The 25,926-nt window shown below is 40.1% G+C and overlaps 1 protein-coding gene across 2 annotated transcripts in view; it reads right to left on the bottom strand.

Moving 5' to 3' along the window:
- The window catches only part of SLC4A5 (solute carrier family 4 member 5), a 765,106-nt gene that overhangs the window by 417,192 nt on the left and 321,988 nt on the right, over positions 1-25,926 (bottom strand). For both annotated transcript variants that reach the window (XM_044083082.1, XM_044083081.1), the window contains exon 7: positions 22,341-22,498. In XM_044083082.1, the coding sequence (XP_043939017.1) occupies positions 22,341-22,498 (158 nt within the window). The remainder of the gene's footprint in view (positions 1-22,340; positions 22,499-25,926) is intronic.

Raw genomic sequence — 25,926 nt, 5'->3', positions numbered from 1 at the left:
AGAATTAGTGAACGCTTGTTTTTGTCGAGTATTTTCTCAGTTAATTTTGTTTTGGTTTGAGTATAAATGGAGTGAATCAGTCTATATTTAGAGTAAAGGTGAGGATGTCATTAATTAGGTTTGGTGAGATGTTTGGAGAGTGTAGAGAGGAAGTATGGGTAGGTGGTTCGGACAGAGTTGTAGAGATGTTGAGAGCTTTTATAGCATTTTGGTATGATGAGAGATAGCCCAGTAGGAGGAGAAGACTAGAGGATAAGTTTATGAGTAGCATGATTAAGTAAAGGGCTGTTTTGGGAAGGTTAAGCAATAAGAGTCACAAGTGAAATGTGAATGTGGGAAGTATAATAGTAGAGTAAGAATGGAGTTATGGGAATTGGGGATAGGGTATGAGAATTAAATGAAGCCGAGCATTACATATTATAGGCAAGGATAATTGTGGAAGCATATGAAATGCATACAAGGACAATTAGGTTTATATAGTCAGTATAGGAAAGGAATCGCACAGAATAATTAATGGGTGGTCAATTGGATATATACAAACAAAAAAGAGTTGGACAAGGCTGGCATATAAGCAGTTTATTGTTTACAATGACTATTAATTATGTAGCAGAAAACTTTAATAGAAAAATGTGACAGAGCATATGTATTAAGGATAAAGCATGCACACCATTAGTATTGTCATAAGTGGATAATGTAGTATTGACTCCTAGAAATACAAGGTGATTGAGTTTGTAAAATACGTTGAGGGACAATGTGGGACTAAGAATAAATAAAGAAAAAAGTAAAGGTTTGGACAGATTACCAAGAAAGTTTGGTTTTATTTTAGGATATATGAGTTGCGGATTTTAGGAATAACTTTTGGAAAGTATGTAATAGTTAAAGAACAGTGGTGGAAAATGTTAAAAGAAGTACAAGAATTCATTATCCTATGGCATATTTTCAATATGCATTTAGGAAGAAGAATTCCTTAGCCAATACTGTTATTTTAAGAAAGCTAGGCTATGTGGGTTCTTTTTTTATGTTTCCAAGTGGTATGGAAAAACAGTTATTGCAGTTGTGGTTTTCAGTGATTTGGGAATCAAAATTAAATCCTGCTAAAATAGGAATTATTTATAATAAAATAGAAAAAAAGAGAGTTAGGGATAATCAACTCTGTGATTAATTTAATATCAATATATTTGTTTTGGATATTATATCTGTCAATGTTTGAAAATGAGCATTTATTTAGTAACTATAGTTCTGACAGTGAAGTATAAAGAATGTGGGAAGATTAGATGTATCCAAAAAGTAAGAAACAAATCACAGAATGCAAAAATAAGATTAAGGAATAAAAAAATGACTATGGAAACTAGAACTCAAGATATCTAGACAGACATGGCATGTGGGAATTATGAGCAACTGTTATTATGTTGATCTTTGAGATGGTAGGGGTCCCTATTAGACTGACGAAAAATCAAAATCTTGAATGGCTTAGATGTTGAAAATGCTATTCTTCGTAATCACTATTGTGAGATTGTGGTACAGTGAAGATCAGAAAATTTGCCCTTTCCTCAGTGTAGTGCGATCTCAGAGGTGGAATATATATTTAGCGGGGGGGGCACAGCCCCCCACAACAGCAATTTTGATTACCTGCATTTCCGCTCATGTGAGCATTCGAGATTTTGAAATTTCATCTATATAATATAGACCCAGGACAGGAGGCATAAAATGTTCTTTTAAAATAAATAGAATGATTTAAGAAGGTAGGGGAGTGCCAATATTGTATGTGGTGAATATTAATACATAAGTTATCAGTAAAGGGAACAGTGCTTTGCAAATTTATAAATGAGCTTGTAGTAAAGGTCACAAACAATAAATGATGGAGCATGTATTAACAGAATATCTGAGGTTAAACAGTTTGCGGAAAAAAGTGAAGAATTATCAAACTTTAATTGGAATACCAGAGGTTAATTTAAATAAACTTTTGTATGGGGTTTATCAAGGGTGCAGTAAGGAAATGGAGGATGGAACTGATAAAATGCTTTGTAGTAATGTGGAATATTTGGGAGGCAAGATGCAAAATACTGCTGTTTAACAAAACTGGAATAATGACAGAAATTAAAAGCAAGAAAATGTTTTGCTTATGACAAAAGGATTGGGGAAGATAGAAATGAGAAATAAGAAAGTTTTGTTTATCTTAAAATACATGTTTTTGCTTTTTTATTATTTTTTAAATTTGAATCTGTAAAAGTAATTCATGACGTTATAGTTTTTTTATTTTTACTTTCAATGCTACACTGCAATGTCAGAATGGAAAAATTAATCCAAGCACTTGGGGTGAGTACAGAACCCACAGCCTTCTGATCTCCCAGCAGCAAAGGTAAGTTTGTTGCATGGTGAGCCACTTACACTGTTTGTATGTGAATTAAAACTCTTTAGTACCATAATGTTGTATGGGTATGGGGAATTATATACACATTGAGAATTTCATAAATTAGGTTAATTGGGCTACTCTGAGTTGTCCTCACTCAAGAGATAAAATATGGGATATACTTCATGGTTTTTGCATTCATCCCATAAAACTGTACAGCAGGAGTAGGAATAAGAAAAACATAGTGGCGTATTGTTTGCTCTGTTGGAATTCAGTCATGTGTATTCCAGGACAGTTCTCATCCTATGCACCAGTATTGGTTGGTATTCTGGGACAGTTCTTGTCCTGTACACCTGTATTGGTTGGTATGTCCTAGAGACAATTTTTGTCGACGGTTATTATTTTATTTGCAGTTTCACACTGATATGGAAGGAAAAACAGAGAGTACATAAAATACCCAAAAGGCATATAATAAAAAAGGTTAAATATGATCTCACACAAAATAAAGCATTATAACTGAATATTCTGTTTTATGTATGAAAAAAGGTTATCAACATTCCCCGACAGTTAAAATAAATTTTTCTGACAAACTCTGAACTTAGTTCTAGCAATCTTCTTGGACCTATAATGCATCATACCTTCCTTGCAAATGATCTAGGAAAGATGACTCCTATCTTTAACAGGTACCTTAAGAAAATACTATATAACGTAATATGAAAATGGCAGAATGTTAATCACAATACATGTTTTACCACTATTAATTTAAGTGAATACAGCACTGAAGAGGGCTTCCTGTAGTGTGGGTCCAAATGAGCTACTAGGGCAGGCCATCTGCAAGGTTAGGGACTCAGTCGAGAAAATTCTGACAGGAATATTCAGTCTACTTATGACCTGTGGTATTCCAACTCACTGAAACAAGACTACGTAGATACCAATATTTAAGGATTGTGATTCACAGGTAACTAACAATTATCACCATATTAGTCTGATCAGGATAATGAGAGAATGTTTTAAACACTGTCTAGTGGATATTATGAAATAGGAAGATTCATGCTTAGCAACAGCTGCTATTAACCAACACCGTTTCTTATCTGGTCATTCTACACTTAGCCTGGCTGATTTTGGACCATTTGTCACAGCGAATTAGCTCTAGAGAAAATGACTGAAATCTTGACACATTCAAGTATATGCTATAGCCTAACAGAAGGGGAACAAACCAATATATTGTCAGGTGGATTGAAAAGTGGTTGGCAGGAAGACGATATTGAATATGTATTCCAGGACAGTTCTCATCCTATGCACCAGTATTGGTTGGTATTCTGGGACAGTTCTTGTCCTGTACACCTGTATTGGTTGGTATGTCCTAGAGACAATTTTTGTCTACTGTTATTTTATTTGTAGTTTCATTTCCCAGGTCAGAATGTAGGACTCCAAGTCTTCAACTATGCAAGTGACGATAAACTGAGTACCCTGACTTTAGTTCATAAGAATTTTAACATTTTTAAGAATTATTGTGTATGAATAGCATTTGTCCCAGACCCTTCAATAAACACATCATACCGAATGGCATTTGATGACCTTTATTAAACTTCCATACACATGATTGTTAACCAATAGTTTTTAATTTCAACCAACACATGATATAGGTTAAGATAACATCCATGTAACATTAAAATAGGAAAGCGTGACCCCGCTCATCCTGACTAGTAAGCAGCATCCATACCTGCACTCACTTATGAAGCAGCATACCACCACTCACTTCAGTTACCATTTATTGAATTACACCTCCAACCAAATAAGCAGCTTACATCCGCTTGCTTATTTACTTAATAAGCAGTGTCAAACTGCTCACTTTTTTCCCATCTTATTGAATTGAACATCCAACACCAGAGGGGGAACAGAAGAGGGCAAGCCTGCTCCTCTTGTCCACTCACCAGCCTGACCAGGCTGTTCCCCCACCCTCTCCAACTAAACTTCCAGCAACCTAATAAGAAAGTTATGTACCTACCATACCGTTCCATGTTAGTTGTCTTCTTCTCGCCTTCTTTCTTGCTGGTTGGGTTTGGAGCCGATCCTCAGCTCTGATTCGGCCATCTTCTAAAGCTCGAGAGCTATTTACTGGCTCGAGGCCTCCCCATATCCCACAATGCCTGGCGCTAGATCCCCAGATCTCGTTTGGTAGACCTAACTACAGACAAACATAAGGACACCTGTCCTAACAGCATATGTTTAGCTACAGAGCTAAAAGGTTGAGGGAACAAACAAGGTAAGACTCAGCCAGCAAAAAGGAACTCATAGGGAAACTCTTCTCGGTCTATTAGGATAGGGGGACGAAGGATGGGACGCAAGAAAGAAGGCGAGAAGAAGACAACTAACATGGAACATTAAGGTAGATACATAACTTCTTAATGTTAGGTTGTCTATCTCGCCTTCATTCTAGCTGGTTGGGACAGCGTCCCTAGCACCTCAGTCTTGTGTAGCTCATCGGAACAGACTCTTTAGCACAGTGGAACCAAAATCAGCTCTGCTCCTAGAGGCCACATCCAGCTTATAATGAGAAATGAATGTATGAGGAGTGGCCCATGTAGCTGCCGCACAAATGGCTTCCATTGGCAATCTTGCCTGAAAAGCTACAGAAGTAGCTAAAGCCCTAGTAGAGTGGCCTTTTGGTTTAGCAGGGAGCTGTTTGTTCCTCAATTGATAAATCAAGGTGATAATAGAAGTCAACCACATAGATAAAGTTACTTTAGACACTGGTAGACCTTGTTTACCTTCAGCATAGAACAGGAAGAGCTGGTCTGATTTTCTAATTTGTTTAGTCCTATGCAAGTAGAAACTTAATTGTCTATGAACATCCAATTGATGTAACTTCAGCTTTGTTGGAATAATTTTGGAAGAAGACCGGAAGATCAATGGACTGATTCAGATTACTCTCAGAAGGTACCTTAGGAGGGAAGGAGGGATTTGTCCTGAGTGAAACTCTGTCATTATGGAAAACTAAATAAGGAGGGTGAACACAAAGGGCCTGAAGTTCAGAAACTCTTCTAGCTGATGTAATTGCCACAAGAAAGAGGGTTTTCCAAGAAAGAAACTTCAAAGAACATGAAGCTGCGGGTTCAAAGGGGGGCAATATTAGGGAAGCTAAGATCAAATTCAGATCCCATGGAGGTGGGGGATCTCTTATGGGGGCCTGAGCAAAGTAGTCCCTTTAAGAAAAGCTTTGCAAAGCTTATGGGACATAATACTAGTTTCAGATAGGCCTGTATGAAAATTTGAAATTGCGGCTAACTGAACTCTAATGGTGGCTAACTGAACTCTAATGGTGGCAGAAGAGGACCCAGCCTGAAAAAGTTCCGCTAAGAAATCTAAAACGTGGTGAACAGGGGCTGAAAAGGGATCTATATTTTCAGACTCTGCCCAGCAAGAGAAACGTTTCCACTTACTAGCATAAGTTTTTCTGGTGGTAGATTTAGGCGAAAATAAGATGATTTCACGCACCGATTGGGAAATGTTCAGAAGCCTGGCCAAGGATGGAAGTAGAGCAACCAAGCAGTGAGGTTGAGAGACTGAAGGGATTGGTGCAGCCCTCCCGACTGATGGATCAGGAGGTCTGGTACTGGGTCCAGGGCTGCTCCAGAAGGTGATGATGCAGGAACGGAAACCAAATTTGTCGAGGTCAGTAGGGGGCAATGAGGATCATCTTGCATCCCAGTGTGGTAGCTTTCTGTATTAGTTTGGGAATCAGGGGAAGTGGAGGGAATGCATAAAGAAGTCCCTGAGGCCAATCGTGAATTAGAGCATCTCTGGGGGAGTATCCGGGAGGAGAGAAAAGAAACTGTTGCACTTGCTGTTGAAGGAGGTAGTGAAAAGGTCGCAGCAAGGTTGACCCCACTTGCAGAAGATTTGGTCCGTCACTGTCCGATTGAGAGACCACTCGTGAGGCATGAGGATTGCTCTGCTCAGCCTGTCCGCTATAATGTTGGACTTCCCAGGGATGTGTGTTGCTATCAGAAACCACTGGGAAGAGATCGCCCACTGCCAGAGTCTGAGTGCTTCTCGACATAGGGGGTAGGACTTGGTTCCGCCCTGCTTGTTGATGTACCACACTACCGACATATTGTCTGTCTGAATTGCAATGGTCCCGGTGGGAAGAGAGTTCTGAAGAGCTTGCAATGCTAAAAGCACAGCTCTCATCTCCAAGACATTGATATGCAGATGGCACTCGTAGGGTTGCCAGGTGCCTTGGACTGTCCTGCCCTGAAAGTGCCCCCCCCCCACACCCAATCAGGGAGGCATCCGTGGTCACCGTGGCTACTGGAGGAGGAAGAACAAATGGTCTGCCCTGGGGTACTGATGGGGAAACCATCCACCAAGCAAGCTGGTCTTTGCATGTCTGTGTAATCATGATCATGTGAGACATTGGAAGTTGTAGAAATGACCATTGGGTGAAAAGCAACCACTGAAGAATCCTCATATGAAAACGATCCAGGGGGACTAGTATGATTGCTGCTGCCATGAGGCCCAATGTCTTTAGGATGAATCTGGCCTGAATTTTCTTGCATCCTAATAACACCTGTACATGTCAGCGAATATCTAATACTCTGTGTAATGGAAGTCTCGCTGTCATGTCTTTTGCTTGCGCCTATAAAGGTTATAGATTGACAAGGCGACAATGCAGACTTTTCAAAATTTATTGTGATACCTAGCTTGGAGCAAGTTTGGATGGTGTAGTTCCTGGCTCGTAGTAGCTGTTATGTCTTTTGGTAGCAGTAAGGAGCCAGTCATCTAGATAGGGAAACACCTGGAATCCTTGCCATCTCAGGTGAGAGGTAACTACTGCCATACATTTGGTGAACACCCTGGGGGCTGTGGTGAGACCAAAGGGCAGAGCTCGGAACTGATAATGACTGGCTCCAAGCTGGAAGTGGAGGAATCTTCTAGAGCACCTGTCCATTTTGATATGGTAGTACGCATCTTGAAGATCTATGGAGCACATCCAATTGTCCTGACCCAAAAAGAGTAGAATGGACTGAAGCGTGACCATTCAGAACTTCGTTCTTTGTACAGACCTGTTTAGTCTGCTGAGATCCAAAATGGGTCTCCAGTCCCCTGTCTTTTTTGGTACCAAAAAGAACCTCGAGTAAATTCCGGATCCTTGCTGGTCTGCTGGGACTCATTGGATGGCTCGTTTTTGTAGCAGTTTTGAGATCTCTTGCACTGCTTGTTTCCTTAGACTGGGTGGAACATCTGGAAAGGATTTGTTTGACCTTAAGGGGGTATGAACGAAGGGAATTCTGTAACCTCCAGATATGATAGACTGTACCCATCTGTCTGGAGTTATATCTTGCCAGGCTTTTGGGTACAGCGATAATCTTCCCCCAACTGCCTCCGAAGGCAGGCAGCCAGGCAGCCCCTCAGGGATGCTGGAAGGGCTTGTCAGAGAAGGAATCTCTGCTGCCCTGATTTTGCGGGCCCCCTCTTGTCTCGAGGGCGGCATCTATTGTTGTTCCCTCCTCTGCCCCTAGAGGGAAATTCACCACGTGTGTCAGGCATGGCTCCCTGGGGTTTCCGGAACCACATCTTCCCACTTTTCTGACCTATGGAGTATGGTCTAGAAGGAGTAGAAAAACGGACTCCCACAGCAGAGAGAGTCTTGCCTTCCTGCTCACACCTGGTAAGGGTATCCTTCACCTTTGGTCCAAAAAGAGCAGAACCATCAAACAAGGTATTGGTGAAAGATGCCTTGAAGGGTTCCGCAAAGTTACATAACCGCATCCAATCGTGCCTTCTCAAGGCCACACCTGTGCCTGCAGCCCGCATAAGAAATGAGCCGCATGGAGGAGTTCACTATCGAATTAATAGTCACCATCTGGGAGGTAATCTTATCCTGGGCCCCCGCAGCTGATGGATCTTGAAGGGTATCTCCTAGCTCCTTAATGAGATCCCTTTGAAGGTGGGTAAAATGGCACAAATAGTTCAGCGACCGCATGGAAAAGGTAGCTGAGGAAAACATCTGCTTCCCGTATCTGTCCATCGTCCTAGACTCCTTATTAGGGGGATGGACAGATGAAGTCTCAGCCAACTCCTTTTTCATGGCCGCTGCTACCACCATAGCATCAACAGGGACACCCTTTGTCAAAAATTGCTTGTCTTGTGGTGCTGTGATGAATTTTGTGGGCCTTCGGGGAGTTGGTTCCACTGTGTCTGGGGCTGACCACGTCTTTCGAGCCACAACTGCCATCAGTGGATCGAAAGGCGGAGACACCCAGGAGGTGGAGGGGTGAGAACCAAATGTGGCCAGAAATACAGACTCATCCTCAGAAGGGTTAAGGGTAGTCCAGTTCCCCCTCTGCTTAAGCATCTCAAGGATGTCTGAGAAGGAGACATCTTCAGAGGGGGACCTCGGGGAGCCTTCTGAATCCTCTAAGTCGGTATCCAAAGTGACAGACTCAGGGGAGTCAACATGCTTCCTCTTACATTTCCTCTTTCGAGGGGGCTCCTCTGAATGATCAGGGGAGGCCTCGGAAGAGGAAGACATGCCCACTGGGGTGACCTGGAGCGCTTGTTTTCCTCGCTTGGGGGCTGGAGGAGGGGCAGAGGCAGACGCAGGCACCATGGGGGGAGGAGCTGAAGAGGCTGATTGTGGGGCTGACTCAGGGGCCAGCACACTCCTCATGACCTTGAAGGCACCCCTTCCCGGCAGAGAAGGCTCAGGCTCCAAAAAAACCGGAACCCTCCCCGGCACCAAGAGGGTTGGCTCTGAGGCCAATGTAGGAGCCGAGCTCACCTGCGCTGAAGCTCCGAGAGGGAGAACGGGGTTGGACAAGGGTCCGATGCCACTCGCCCCTCGGACCCGATGAGGGAGTTTCGGCGCCCAGATCCCTCCAAGGATGGCGCCATGGAAGTGATCGGAGCCAAAGGAACCAAAAGGGTAGGTATTGGTGCCGACGGTTCCACGATCCGTACCCCAACAAGCTCCGGCTCCGAACTCAAGAGGTGAGTTGAAGGAGGAACTACTGTAGAGATGGCAGAGCCGAACCGTGATGAGGGGGGGCTGGATAACATTTTAGCCAGGACCTGCAATTTCAGAAGTCTGCTCACCACTCTTTCCAAGTCATAGTCAGACAGTCTCGAAGACCGAGAAGAGTGAGATCGGTGACTTCACTCCGACTGCAACAGAGGCGACCCCGGAGCCAAGCGAATCAACTCTAGGATTGGGGACCTAGAATGCTTTCGGCTCCCTGAAGGTTCCGACACCAGAGTCAGAGCCGACTGAGAGGCAGGTACTTCAGTTCCGGCCAGAACCGAAGTCGAAGCAGACACCACACCCGACGATGGCTCCAAGCTGGGAGCTGACTGCTTCATTGGCTTGGAGGGTTTCCCTGGTTGAGGTGACCCTTCAGGTTTTAGTAATCCTCTAAGGATTAACTTATTCCTATGTTCCTGCAGGACTCTTGGACTAAAGGCATGGCACACCGAACAAGAGTCCTGCAGGTGTAGGGCGCCCAAGCAGTAGACACAAGAAGTGTGACCATCTGTCAGAGACATCTTCTGACAGCATGAGTCACACTTCTTGAATCACGATACCTTAGTATCTTTGGACATCCTGCAAAAAGGAAATATCACAGGAAAAACAGGTCAACAGTACAACAGTAGGTAACAAGCATAAAAAAACAAGTACACACAAAACACCAGTTACCACACCTTAACGCACACAAACACACTATAATATATATATATATATATATATATATATATATATATATATATATATATATATATATATGTGTATATATACCAGAAAAAAGTAAAGTACTATGATTATTTCTACCTGAAACACTATAAAAAGTATTTTAGAAAACAAGGGTTAGCCTCTAACTAAAAACGGATACCTTGAAGAGAGAAAAGGAGAGGGGGGGGGCTCTCTAACAGTAAAAACGAGTTTTCTACGGGGATGGGAGAGATCTAAAACTACACAGAGACAATAAGAGTACTAAAACTACTATAACAAATTTAAACACCAATTAACTACAAGAAATTTTTATAAAACCTATCAAAAAGATGAAAAATACGACCTGAGCCAGCAAAAGCAACCTCGTAGCAGAAGCGGCAAACGAGATCTGGGGATCTAGAGCCAGGCATTGTGGGATATGGGGAGGCCTCGAGCCAGTAAATAGCTCTCGAGCTTTAGAAGATGGCCGAGTCGGAGCCGAGGATTGGCTCTGAGCCCAACCAGCAAGAATGAAGGCGAGATAGACAACTTAACATCCACCATTAAGACATTAGGCCATACATCATTCAGTGTACCCCATCCTCTCTAACCAAGCTTGATCCGAATCATCACCTCCTAAAGCCCTATCACATAACTAACAAAAACAGCCAGTTGCCTAAATAGCTTGAAAGCAAACCACTGATCCCTCTCCTATGCTAAAGTAACAAACCATAACCTCATAACCTAGCATAACCACTGCGCATGAGCCAAATAATCCTTACCTAACAACCAATGGAAGCCTCACAATGATTCCAAGGACATAACCAGCTAACTGGACTACCAAACACTAAGTCTACTGCCACTGAAAACCACGCAGAGGCAATAGCATACCATCATGTCACATTGCAGCACCATTTTACCGCCCAATGACTCACATAGCATAACCTCTGTATATTAGTAAAATCTCACTTGACAGACAATAGTAGCTTCACAACGATTCCCAGGTCACTACCTACCAAATATACCATGAAGCACTGAACCCATGGTCCACGAAACCACTCCAGAATTATTGCCCACCATCATGCCAAAACTGCAACTGTGTTTAACTATCCAATAAAGATAATGCTCAAACTAAAATCTCCTTTAGAAATCAATATAGTAGCAATCCCCCATTACACCAACTACCCGATATAAACACGTAAACATTTAATATCATAGCAGTTGCTAACCAACAAAACACCTTCCAAATTGCCTCCAGACATCTGTAAATAAAATGCCACCTGAACTCTAACACAGACTTCTCTTACCAAAGCCAGCCCACACCACACAAACTATCCTGTGAATAACCACGGTCTGTCACTCTTCACCTTATCAAACCTACCCCAACCCTTCAATCAATTAACCACCAAGAAGGGTTAAGTACACCTACCTTTGTCACCCAGGTGACCATACTACTCACAGCTAGCACTCCTTTACCAACTAAACTGCCATACCTTGTTCCCCAGCCAAATAAATCAACAAATCATCCCCACCAATCTCCTTCCCACCATGAAATTCCTCCTAAAGGCAGCTGCAAGACAAATGTAACCAATCTAGCAATGCCCTACTCAACCAGCCACAAACCAACTCCTGTATTATACCCCCCAACCTAAGACCTTCTATCACATTTTGTTAACAAGTGCAACTCTCCATTACCAACCATAACCATCTACTCAAAGGCCATCCCCCAAACTGCACCAAAAGGCACCACAATGGTAAAACAGTACACCGACTTATAAACCCTTCCCAAAATGACCCGAGTAAAGTGGCCGACATTCAACTCCAGTAGCCCAAGAAACTAAACAGTTCTAATCCGCTACTTGTATTTAATCTTACCCACAATGTTTATTTCCAATGTGTCATCTTTACATGGTACCCATGTGTAAGAAATCCCAAAACAATGCCTTACTTAAGTCTAAATTCTGTATAGCCACAAGACACAGTTTCTTACATACCTGAAACACCTGCAGCCTGGAATGATCCATCAAACCCAACACAATCCAAGCAACTGGATGGGTAGCCATAAATTCGCCCCAATTGTTTCACCCAACTCTCTCTCAGTCAATGGCACAGGTGCCGCACATGAAAACAGGAGTTGAACTTGGCTAGGCTACCTTAGCTAGCCTGTACTGGCCCTAGAGCCATTAACCTAGTAACTTCCTATGATTTCTGTGACTCCACCCCATCTGTAGGAGCCCCCCAGACTCCTACTAAATCCCCCACCCTACTTTACCATGCCCTAACCTACTTCTTTCCTACTTGCTCACATGCACTCCAAACAGCCCCAAATCCAACATGCCTTACTAAGCATCAAATAAAGTAAGATTACCTGCGACCTCATTGTGCACAACTCCAGACACATCCACCCTCTCAGAATTAATTATCTTTGATGACTATGTCCTTCAGGCCACTGACTGTGGCGCCTTTAATGTTCTTCCACTGGGAACCCTTTGCAAACCATTCTAGTGACCAGGACATGCATTGCAACAGCCACCCTTCAACCGCTGATGCAACCTCTGGGCTGACCAGCTGCAGCCACAGTGCATATACTCCAACAGCTGGCACACCACTTAGCACCACCATCAGCAAAAGAAAAGTGAAATGGAAATCTGAAATACAAAAACATTCAAAGACAAACTACCACCCTCTGAATGCTTTACCACAGCCAAAGCCCATTCTTGCTTGGGGTGAGAGAAAAAAAAAAACTTCTTCCATGTAATACTAACAAACTGGTAGAGTAAGAAACATGGGGAGTATCCCACCCCCCACTAGCACAACAGCAAGTATGCAGAAAATTGTTTCTGTTGAACTGCATTATCGATCAGCTTCACTCCTCAGGTCACTCCAGCAATTCGACAGAAGACCATAAAGGTTTGAGGAACACCCCCACATCTGAGGCCAGATGTTTGACCACCAAAGTCACAGCATACCTCACAAAACAGGAAACCTGCAAAGCCATAAATAGTGAGCCGAAATCTGGAAAGAGGCCCCCAACTAGGATATGCCTTCCACAGAACATGGCTGCGAATACCTAACTAACATGTCCATCTGGTCTCAGGAGAACAAACTGAGAAATACCACAGAAGTATTTCTTGGTAAAGGAAGAACCAGACCTGCAATGAAAATAAAAGTAGTATCAACCACATCAATCTGTTAGGGTTAGTGTGGGGATGGGCATGACTCTATCAATGTTTAAAACTCGAGGCAATGATAAAATGACTATTAGCAAGTGACTAAGCAATGGACATGCACTACCTGCCTACTCCCTGAAGTCTCACGTATAACCTTAATGACTGTGACTCATGCCTCCCCGCCTCTTAGAGCAAAATATGGATGTAGCGATAACCAAAGGAGGGCCAAAGGCCCATAAGACGGACACTTAAATATTGCTCTTGCCAACTTATAAGTGGACAGCCTGACAGGTTGTACCTTTGTCATGAGACCAATGAGGAACATGAATTCTGAACTCAAATGCCCATCCTCATTTACGAACGTCCATCTCTAATCAGTTGATCAGTATTTAGCAGGAAACCACCATTCCATGAAAATGAACCAAATGTCTTCGACAAAAGGTAGACATCCTACAAAAATATGAAAGTGCTTCCTGCGACTGTTGATGGCTATGTCCGCCATACCCTTCTTCATGAACATCAAGGTCACACACTGCATGCACACTGGCCAGGCATTCTTCAAGGGTGGCTAACAACCCACAAAACACAACACTCTCACAACCCTGCCCCATACAAGATCGCAAGTAAGGTTACAAGCATTCATGCAAGCATCATTTCACCTGAAGAACCAGACCTGCCTGCCCCAACATGCAAGCAAATCAAAAACAGTGATAATTACTCATAACCTGCAATTAAATTATTTATTATTATTATTTTTATTTATTTATTTATTTTTTATTACCATACAACACTATGTTTGCCCTTACCTATCTGGGAAGCCACTCATTACATAAACAGGGCCATACCATTTTACTGAAAAAGGGTGTAGTACAAAACACTGGCCATCAGCAAGGTGAACACACACAAACTCTTAATGATCAAACTCAAAAGCCTTCCAAAAATAGCCTTCCTAACACCCCGGCATTTCATTCATTGGCTCCACCACAAATGGTAATCGCTGTAGCCCTACCTAAAACAGTAAAAGTACAGAAGCACCTTAAGGCCAAGGAATCCAAAATCACAAAACTCCAGGTATTCACCGCAACATTTTAATGGTCAAGTAGATCAAAGCTTTCGAGTACATTTCTTTCTCAATGCATGAAATCAGTAGCATAAACTATTTCTTTTTAAAAGACAATTCAACCAATCCGCTCACATAATCAGTTAACTAAATACACTGAATTAAAGTGCCCTATCTCTTAAACATATGATAAATATAAAAAATACAATATACATACAAATATATAAATACAACTGTAGAAATACTATAAAAAATAAAAAATATACAATTAGAAAACTCAAATTATTTCATGTCTTTGTTTTAAAACAGGTTTAATACTGACAGCAGAATTAAGGCCTGGGTGATGGTCTGCTCGAAAAAAATTAAACTATTTATATTCACTTAATTCGATTTTGTTCACTAGATCACCACCCTTAGGGTTCTGATTAATTACCTGCAAAATTCTAAATTTGCATTATGTGTGAAATCATTAATATGTACATGTTTGGCCAGAGCATTAGTTACAATATTTCTCTGAATATCCGAAATGAAATAGAATCAATTATGTAATGAAATATAATAGACATACAGACACCATACAGAGAATTATAAGGAAAAAATTGGACTATCAACATCTAGTCAAGAAGTCCATGAACTGCTAGGTGCAAGTCCAAGCTTTAAATTTAAGAGAGAAAACAACCTTAAACAATTATTATGTTATAAAGATGCTAATATGAAAAGGGGTACTAAGACATTTATGGTAAGAGTAGGGACTGTGCCTTGTTTGAATTGTGTGCATTGTATTGATTGATATACAGAACAATTCTTTATACATCCTTTAAATGGTAAACTATTTGAGTTTAGAGCTAAAGGAACATGTAATACAGCTTATATTGTTTATTTTGCGAACTGCACACAATGTAGTTCTTTTTATATAAGAAAGACCAATCAAAAATTAAAGGACAGAAGTAGCTCACATTTATCAGATATTCGGAGAAATGTTATAACTAATGCTCTGGCCAAACATGTATATAGTAATGATTTCACACATAAATTCAAATTTAGAATTTTGCAGGTAATTAATCAGAACCCTAAGGGTGGTGATCTAGTGAACAAAACTGAATTAAGTGAATATAAATGGATCAATTTTTTTCAAGCAGACCATCACCCAGGCCTTAATTCTGCTGTCAGTATTAAACGTGTTTTAAAACAAAGACATGAAATAATTTGAGTTTTCTAATTGTATATTTTTTATAATATTTCTTCAGTTGTATTTATATATTTGTATGTATATTATATTTTTTTATTTATTATATGTTTAAGAGATAGGGCACTTTAATTCAGTTTATCTAGTTAACTGATTATGTGAGTGGACTGGTTGAATTGTCTTTTAAAAAGAAGTAGTTTATAGGTTCATAGGTTCATACTAGGCTATCTGCCCTAGGGCATTTATAAGCCTAGCCAGAATGTGTTTGGCTTTCGCCACCCATTTTAAATTTATTTTGCTATGCCCTTTTTCGAGGTTAGTATACTGTGCCTCTGTCTAACAGTGACACAGAAGTGATACCCGGGGTAAACCTACGATCTCCCATCCACTCAAGATTCCTCTTGAAGAGAGTCAATGAGGGACTCTGCCTAACCTGGACTGGGATTTTATTCCAGAGTGAAGGGAGCCTCTGGGTTATGAATCTGTCCCTCCAGCATGTCCTATTTATTTCAGTGCTGAGGTTCAAGTCTCTGCTTGATGGGATTTGGATTTTCTGAGGTGCAGCATGTCCATTAATTCCGGGTTGGACATGGCTTTATACGTCAGGCACAGATCGCCTTATGCTACTGATTTTATGCATTGAGAAAGAGTTTTACTCAAAAGCTTTGTTCTACTTCACCATTAAAATGTTGCGGTGAATACCTGGAGTTTTGTGATTTTTTCACTGTAGCCCTACCTCACATGAAAATTCATACTTTACACAGGAGGAAGATTAACTAAAAGGCAACCCATCACTCTCTTGAGCACGTAAATATTGCTGACCATACCAAACAGTAACATGTAACAACACCACTACACCATACCATGCATATGTGGTGATGACTGTTAAGGACAACCTCGTGGCTCACCAGCATGCACTCTATATCCCTGCTAGCAAAACTGCACTGCTGGGTCGCTATCCAAATTACATAATATCACTCTACTTGACACTGCTAAGTGTGGACTTTGATCGGAACAATTGTTAATCAGGCAAACTATTTACAAACTGTAACTCTGACTTGTCCTCAGTATAGCCGCCCCATCCACTACAGCCATTAACACCACAAAATCCCTGATTACACTTCTCATATCAGGAGCGCAGGAGATCTGGAGGAAACCCGAGTAATGGGGGAGAAACAGCACAAGCTAGAGACATGCTTAATGGGTAATGCAAGGCTCAGACAAAAGAAAAGACACCATGAGCATGAGTTAAGTAGGGGAACCAAGTCTGAAACTTGATTGTCTGCCATTTCCTGCTTTCTACCCTCCAATGACTGCGGCCAACCCCAGTGTAATGAAAAAGCAACCTGAAACACTAAAAGAAAACAAACAGCAGGGTGCAGAAAATTACCAGAGATATGAATATCCCAAACAGCAGGGTGCAGAAAATTACACCGGAACTATGAATATCCCACAACCACATTCAGAACTGCACCTCACACTGCAACAGAACAGAAATCAAGCCTCAGCTAAAGCATGCTAACCACCAACCACCAGAATAAAATGTAATCCACAACCCCGGCTATCTTAATAAAAATGTCTTGCTGTTATACAACAGGACACCCTCCATATCTGTGGTAGCAACTATGTGAAGTTGTTAGTAAACTCTTAGTGGACGTTCCACATTGTCCTCGTTTGTTCCACATTATAAGATAAAACGTTTCTAATTTTGGAGATGGAAAGTTGACAGCTATGGCCTGTGCTGTGAGGTAGCACTTGTTTCCTAAAGTGTGCCTAATGGTGCCAAGGCGAGTTCCCCTATTAACTTCCAGTAAAGGTGGGATTCCATGTCTCCTGGTGAACGTGAGTAAGAATTCTCTTAAAAAAATATCCCGATGTACAGGAAATTTAGCCACCCCACCAGCTCTAAACTAGTGTACTTACTGTGAAAGACTGCCAAAGCCCAAAAAACAGTCACTTCACCTCACACTGCCTAACAGGGTTGCCACAGCATGGAACCTGATGTGATTTGTAACTGCTGCCAATAATGATGAGCCTCTACCTGCCAGAAATCCACCATTTTATGAGAAATGGATCACAACTGAAGTGAAATTCAGCCCTCCTGAAAATTCTGAGCAGTATATGCTGAGCTTTCTACACTCGTCTCGTAGTTCTGATGCACTGTCCCGTCATCTAGCTGTCATTTTGAAAGGAAGTGAGACAACTTGACCCTTCCTTTCCACGGAAAGCAACATCCACCTTCTTATACAACATCCACCTTCTTATAGGTGACATGAGGTCACTAAATGTATATTTCAACTATTTCAAAAGATTTACAGAAAATCTACAATCAGGTGTAATTAAGGGACTTCCCTAACCAAATAATCTTCAAGTGTACACATGGAGAGAAAAACATAAAATGCTTAGGTAAAGTGTATTTTGCCAGCTTGTCTCCAAAATTTACTAGTTAAGCATGACAGCACTATTTTTTTTTTGTCAGATCAAGGATGTCCCTTACAAAGTTGTTAGAATGGGTTTCACCTCAGCATAACTTTCCCACCATGTCTAAAGTCTGAAACTCAAAATGTCTGTTGCTATTCCTCGCTTCACTGTTTAATTATTTACCCTTACTTTGTCAGAACCACAGGGCGGCCATGGTGGTGCAGTGGTTAGCATTGCCACCTCACAGCAAGAGGTTCTCTGGTTCGATTCTGAGCTGGGGTGCCTTCTGTGCAGAGTCTTCATGTTCTCCCTGTGGTCGTGTGGGCTTCCTCCGGGTGCTCCAGTTTCCTCACACATCCCAAAGACATGCAGTGGGTGGATTTTACACCCTAAATTGGCCCTAGATGTGAGTGCATGCATGTGTGTGTGCCTTCTGTGGAAGGTTGGGCGCTGAACTGGCAACTCAACACCGTAAAACTCCACTGCCAATCATGAGCAGACAGATGATCCGCTGTGGCGACCCCTAACTGGGAAAAGTCAAAAGAAGAAGAACTTTGTCAGAATCACAGCTGTATGAAAGTTGGGACCAAATGTATATAAAGCAAACTCCGTACCTTTATGAACTCTGTACTGTGAAAGGTATGCTGTCTAAATTCTAGGCTGCGCTTTGTCAACCCATGTACACATGCATGTAGAACTCTGAGCAAGCAGTCATTTGCTCCGTTTGCAATATCTTCCACAGCAATCCAAATAATTCCACCGCAACGTCATGCTCGACCTGGCATGGCAAGGGCCCCCAACAAAAACTGCAATGCACAAAATTCCCACCAATGACCCGCCAACACTCCCACTGACCAAGGTGGGGTGACAACAACCCACAGCATCCCTTAAGTGACCGTTAATGGCCGACCATTATAAAATGACAGTATTGCCAACTGAATACAATTCTATCTATTACTGGCCAAATGTCTATTAACCCCAGAGTCAAACACAGCCTTAAACTACCTGAAGACCTTAAGTACACTATGTCTATACTCTTCCTAAAAAAAAAAATTGTTTAGCAGTACCTTTCCACATATGCAAGCATACTAGCATTAACCAAGGCCTACTTGTCTACCATAATATCTACCGGTCGTCAGGATGTAAACTTGCAGTAGCAAGTTCACGCCAAAAATGTGATTCCTACCCCAGTTACATATGCCTAAAACCCTTTAAGCCCCTCCCTACCCTTACCTCATTTCCTCACAATCATCCCTTACTCCCATTTAACCCTATCCTCTCCCCATCCTCTTAATTCCTACTACTTTCTTTATCTAGCCCCACTTGAAGATGTCCCTGGACAAATCAGTGTGTTACCAAACCTCATTTGGGCAAAAAAATGTAAGGACTAACATTTAATATTAATACATTTAAAATCATGAACTTGGGGCCTATGAGGATAACAGGATCCAGATATTTAGCACCATATGCTTTTTCTGAAGTGACCAACATAAAAAAAAAAACTAGGCATCGCAATCAATAGTAACCTAACCTTCTGAGAGCATGTGGCACTGGTAAGGGTTAAATCCCTGAGAATGTAGGTCTGATATTCTGTACAATGCTAGCTAGAGATGCAGTAATTTTATGTATTTTGTATAAATGTCTAAAACTTCCCATTATTAAACATAACATCATGTTCTGTGCCCGTTTCAGATTTGGTGTGGTTCATGTGAACATGACTGCAGGTATTCCAACAGATTAAACACTTTAAGTCTTTATAGTATAGCATACAAAGTGATAAGGAGAAACGTGCTTATCTTATAAAGCATTTGGAGATCCTACACAACTTGGAAAGTTAGGGCATTACATTGCAACAACTGAAAGAAATAATACGTACACTAATTTAATTCAGAAATTGAGCAAGTGAAAACAGCCAAATTTGCTAGGTTTAACAATAGACGATAAAGTCACATACGAGCAACACATCCTAACTCTAATCAAGAAAACCCATTTCAAACTGGGTAAACTATACCGCCACAAACTCTACCTAGATAAATATACCAAAATAAAACTAGCCAATACCCTACTCATCCCCTCCCTTTTATACGGTAGTACCATTTTCACTAACCTGCACACAACCCTTAGTAATAAATTACAATCATGTTATAACAAAATAGCCAAATTCGCCTCCAGAAAACCTTACCGCTCTCATCACTGCCAGACCATCACTGAACTAAGATCGCTAGAGTTTTCCCACCTTCTACAATAGACTCAACTAAACTTAGCCCACAAACTAATTTGTAAACCAAATGACTGCCCTGCCCTTAACTCAATCCTACAAACATACACCCCCATTAGAACACTAAGATTTCCTGTAAACTGATGCTTACAGTAACCAAAGCCAACAAAAGAGCAGGACAATGTCTGTTCTCCCATACCATAGCTAAGCTATGGAATAACCTTCCATCTGAAATAACCCAGATTGATCACCCAAAAAATTTTAAGGCAGCCCTAAAATCACATTATCTAGACAATCCATCCTGCACCTGCCTTAAAAACAAAAACAAACCTCCTTAAACCTACTGCACCAAATACTACATTGACAAAATTTTAGCAAAAACCCAGTATTCACATTTATTAACATCTTCTTCTTCTTTCGGCTTTTTCCCGGTCAGGGGTCGCCACAGGAGATCATCTGTCCGCTAATGATTGGCAGTGGAGTTTTACAGTGTATTCACATTTATTAGCATACTCTTACTATATAGGAGACTAAATGAAAACACCAGCCAAGCTAGAACTTCCAATGAGTGACCTCCCAAACCTCCTGTAACAGAGGCACATGGGATATATGCAAATGACCCTTATGAACATCAGGTGTTTCAGCTATATGGCGATTCTGATTGCCCATGACTTTTACATTTGAAGTCATTTTAATTGACAATTTCAGGCCAATAAAGCCAACCCCCACTAGCTTTAGATATGCATATTTCGGCCTTGTTATGACCTCATCAGCATAGCACAAGCAGAGTGTTTGAATAAGCAAAAGAAACACAGGGTTGTTATACCCAGCTGATGTCCATCATTATTAGGGTGACTGCAAAATATTCCAACTAACAAATTAAAACAATCTGCTTGTGCTATGCTGACGAGGTCATAATAAGGCCGAAATATGCATATCCATAGCTAGTGGGGTTTGGCTTTATTGGCCTGAAATTGTCCATTAAAACAACTTCAAACATAAAAGTCATGGGCAATCAGAATCGCCATGTAGCTGAAACACCTGATGTTCATAAGGGTCATTTGCATATATCCCATGTGCCTCTGATACAGGAGGTTTGGGAGGTCACTCATTGGAAGTTCTAGCTTGGCTGGAGTTTTCATTTAGTTTTTATGGACTGGCTTTTCAGTGTGAACTTCTCACTCTTTGTTTTACTAGATAGGAGACTGGAATCTCACCAAAGACTGAAATGATGTAACACAACTATTCAATTGTAAACTTCTTGTTCTATTGTTTGACCTGTCATATCTTCAAAGTTGTATATATATTCTATGTTTCTTTCCTGTCATATCAGTAACATTGTCTCTTCGTGTTTAATTATTGTTTCATTTGTATTTTGCTTGTGGAGCTTTTCCTCCCCGGGCCTCCACTGTAAATGGGTCTCTGACCCAGTGGACTTTCCCTGTCAACAAATGTTAATAAATAAATAAGTCATAGTCTAAATAGATCTTACAAAAGAGATTTATTTTGAAGAGTTCTCCCATATTGTAAAAAAGTGAAAATTAGGCAATCATGAAACATATGACAACTTATGTAACAAATGAATGAGTAGGCAGGAACCAGGACGTATACAAAATCTTTAACAGAGTCTGAATCCCACAAAGGCTTATTGACCTGAGCACAGTTTGTACAGGACTTATGAGCTCATCACTAGATGCATATAGATATTAAACGGAATAATAAAGTTCTGTAGATGTATTCATTGCAAAATATGCATATTGTCCTGCAAGTAGTACTCATTGCCAGTGTAGGGATCATTAAATTCATATGTATACTATGTTTCTTAACAAGCAGACATTACTTTTATATATTTAATATCAAGATGAATCAGAAAATGGGATGCGGTTTTTCTCAACAGCTTAGATGATTAACAAAACTCAAATAAATAAACACATCTGTATTGTGCATTTATTTATTTGAACACAAAACTCAAACACATATCTGTATGTATGGATACATACATTTATAACTAATGAACTAACAGTCATAACATTTATGAACATCTCAGCTCAGTTATTTGACCTCAGCTACATGATAGATAAAGGTAAAGCCAGAAATAATTTAATTTTATGTAGATAAGATTAGAACAAATATGTATATATAATCAGCTGCTGTTAAAGGTCATTTTCTTGTTTCTTGAACTTTATTAATTGTTAGATATTTAGCTTGAAATGTATAGCCAAACCTTGTTGGAACTGGAACCTCTGTTAATCCTCCAAGCATTGTTGACTGGATTAGACGAACAAAAGCTACAAAAGGTTTATCCAGGAAATCCACTTCCCCGATCAGTACATTGGAGGCCTCAGCATCACGAGGAATCTTCTTTATGAATTTGTTTTTCAACTAAAACAGAAAATATATTTTTAGCAGTATAGAGTATAACTTTCCAAAGTGACTTTTATATTTGTGAAAGGCACCAAACATTACTCTTTCTGGTAACTGTTAGCAACTAATAGTCTCCATATTCAAAAACTATACACAGAAGCATATTTGATTTGTTGCTTAATTAAACAATAACATTATCACTAGTGATTTTTTTTTTGCATTCAATAAAAAAGCTATACATTATGCATTCTAAGAAACTGAATCTATACAATTTAAGCAATATACATTTTGTGGCTCGTTCACATTGTGGTACCACTGTATATGATCTGGGTAATAAATCTCGGGAATAAAATGACTCAAAGTTCAATGAAAACATCAGAGAGTAGAATTAACCATTTGCCATTACAAAACTCACCAAGCTAATAAAACATTTATTATCTTCTGTGACCAAAGAAATGTACCCACTGAAGACAAGGCATCCATATTACAAGTCATTGTATGCATAATATAACTTGATGAATTTTATTGTTGTTGTAGTAGAGGCAGATACTTGAATAAAACTCCTGTCTTTAATATTTGGGTTTCAGAATTGTTCAGATTAAAAAATGTGGCTTCAGTACGGCTTCTGCCTATGCTTATTGTGACTCGATTATTTCACCTCATTACCAGGGTAGTGCACTGATCAACAATAACCAATTTAAGCCCCATCCCAGGTGTGGACACAAACATGATGTACCAGTACAATATATGCAAATTATAATTGTAGATATTATTGTAGATAAAAGTTTTGTTCAATAACACTGAAATTTTTTGATTCATGACTACCACAGATTTCTTTCTTTTTTTCACGTGTGTGTGTGTGTGTGTGTGTGTGTGTGTGTGTGTGTGTGTGTGTGTGAATTTATATTTACACACACATATCAATATAACTGTAGGAAGAGAAGGAGAGAAAGGAGAAAAAAAAGGAGAAGGGGTGGGAAAAGGGGGAGAGGTGGGATATAAGTTAAGAAGAAACTGACAGTTTGTAAAGGGAGAAGGTGCCTATGTACATGCATACAGATTTGTTGCCTACTGGATGAGACAGTGTCCTGAGATGAGGACAGAGGATTGTATTAAGGAGGTATTTACATTATATGACTAGAGATGGGAAATTTGCATTTGCTCTCTTTCATCAGGCATGATGAAAATGATGCTTACATAGCCACTGCAACTAAGAAATCACTTAGGCTTTTTATTTTTTTTTGCTGGTGACTATACAATAAATAAATCATATATATTATTCCATGCATAATATCGAGCACTAATAAATGATCCACATTAATATCAACTATAACCCTAAGATCAGTCCTTTTGGATCACTGCTCCAGTCACATAAGCAAAATTAAACAACAAAAAAACAAACAAAGCAAAAAGATATAAAACTTTCCTGCACTAGAATTAGCATATTATATAGAGATAATAACATGAGGTAGCAATGTAATGATTTAACAACACAGCTGCTACTTGAATTGAGTATCCTGTGACATAATGGACATTTGTGTCAGGATTATATTTTCCAAAGCCAGCACTGTTGGTGCAGAAGTCTTCGCTCTGACTGTGCTGCCAGTAATCTGGTACCTGGGAGAACAGAGTGATGTGCTTCATGCAGGTTCATCTATTACACAAAGAGGCAGTGACAGGACAGCAGGTAAAGGATACCTCTTGGTACAGACTGCGGAGTGATTTCCTCACAGCAAATACTCCGATGGTCAGGTAGCACCCCATACGGTGCAAACATACATGAGTGCATGCTCACGGTGTGAGTATATATAAAGTTTGACAGGATAAAAAAAAGAATTGCATAGTCAAAATGTAATAACTCAGAAATTCAAACAAGCTAGAAGTTGGGGTGAGACCAGCAATTAAATATTGAGAATTGTGAAAATTGAAAGAGGCTGAAGAATGTAAAATAAAAAGCTATGTAAATCTTATTAAATCTCATATTTTTGTGACACCGGTGACACTCTACTTTATTTGGTCAGTATTGTATACACTGGATGTCTTCCTTTTTTTTGTGTAAATGTCAGTTGCTCCGTATTTGATAACACTGCCGGGCAAGCCAGTTATTAATACTGAATGAAAAGGGTAACATTGTTTTGCAGTTGGATCCTAGTTATTTGTCACTTAATTCTACTATAAATTCACATCTGTCATTTTGTTCAGACTAATCCAAATAAAGAAAGCCCCAAAGAACTATTTTTATATAATCAAACAACTGTACGTACACTTCCATCCTCCCAAGCTATGTTCTAAATGGTTTGAACTTCCAATACACTTGCAGGTATGGACAAGTATTGACAGGAGGAGGAGGGTAAGAATTGCCTTAAACATAAAAGATGAAAGTTAAAAGAGGAACTTTAAGTTTTTTTTGCAACCGAATATGAAAGTGATCATATGCACCTTGACCACTGACAGCATTAGAACTTACCTCATAATGGTCAAGTACTTAGCCGTTGTATCAGCGCTGTTATAGTTAACTTTATAAAGTGACCTGAGCAACATGTTAGATCTTAAACAGTAATTATAAGTGGAAAAGTATTACTGCCTTGGACTCTTTTCCTTTAGCTGTGACGGTAGTATAGGCAAGTCTAATCCGCCATGTTCAAAGGGAATGTGCTGGTGGGTCTGCAATAGATTTGTTGTTAATTTGTTCACCCCCTATAGAGACTAAATTAATAGTTTGCTTGAGTTTTCAGTAATGAACCATGCAGGGTATAACAGTATATAATAAACTTCAAAAAATGCACTCAAAGAAAGGCATCTGAATGGTTGTACCAGGCTTACTTCTTTCTAATCTTTTAAAACCTGTATGAACAAAACACTAGTACTGTCTAGAATAAGTGAGTGCATGAGTTAACTGTAAGGCTAAGCTTTATTTGACAGTTTCTTTGTCCTGTGCAAAATTTTCTGATTAGCAACAAAATCCTTAGTAACCAAATAATATCCTCTTATATACCATAATCTTCCTTAGTCACATTTCAGAACTGTTATAGTGGCCTGGAAGATTTTTTATTCAATATTCTATAATACAAGGTGTTTAAATAAATCCTTACAACTTGCCTTAGCGCATATAACTTGAGAAGCAACATGCTGGAGTCATGATTCTGACACATAAGAATGTCCTTACAAAATACTCATAGGAAAATTGCAGAGATATGCCTTCAAAAGTGTGATGAGGAACTTCATCCCAGAAACAATTTTCCTTTAAAACTGTTTGCCAACAAAGGCTTAGCAAAACTAATTCCATGCATTGTTGGAATATTTCACTACCTTCCCAGGAGCATAGTGTGCCCCTATCTAGGAAAAGAAACAATAAAGCTTCAGTTACTGTATACTGATTGATTTCCATTAGCCTGTTTTTTTTTATCTAACAGGAGTTATTGTATGCTCAGAATGTATATGTTTTT

Source organism: Protopterus annectens, chromosome 9.part0 (assembly GCF_019279795.1).
Source record: "Protopterus annectens isolate FY-2018-M chromosome 9.part0, PAN1.0, whole genome shotgun sequence".
In the NCBI taxonomy this organism is placed as follows: Eukaryota; Metazoa; Chordata; order Ceratodontiformes; family Protopteridae; genus Protopterus; species Protopterus annectens.
The sequence above is the reverse complement of the archived record's forward strand: the minus strand, read 5'-3'. Positions and strand labels throughout refer to the sequence as shown.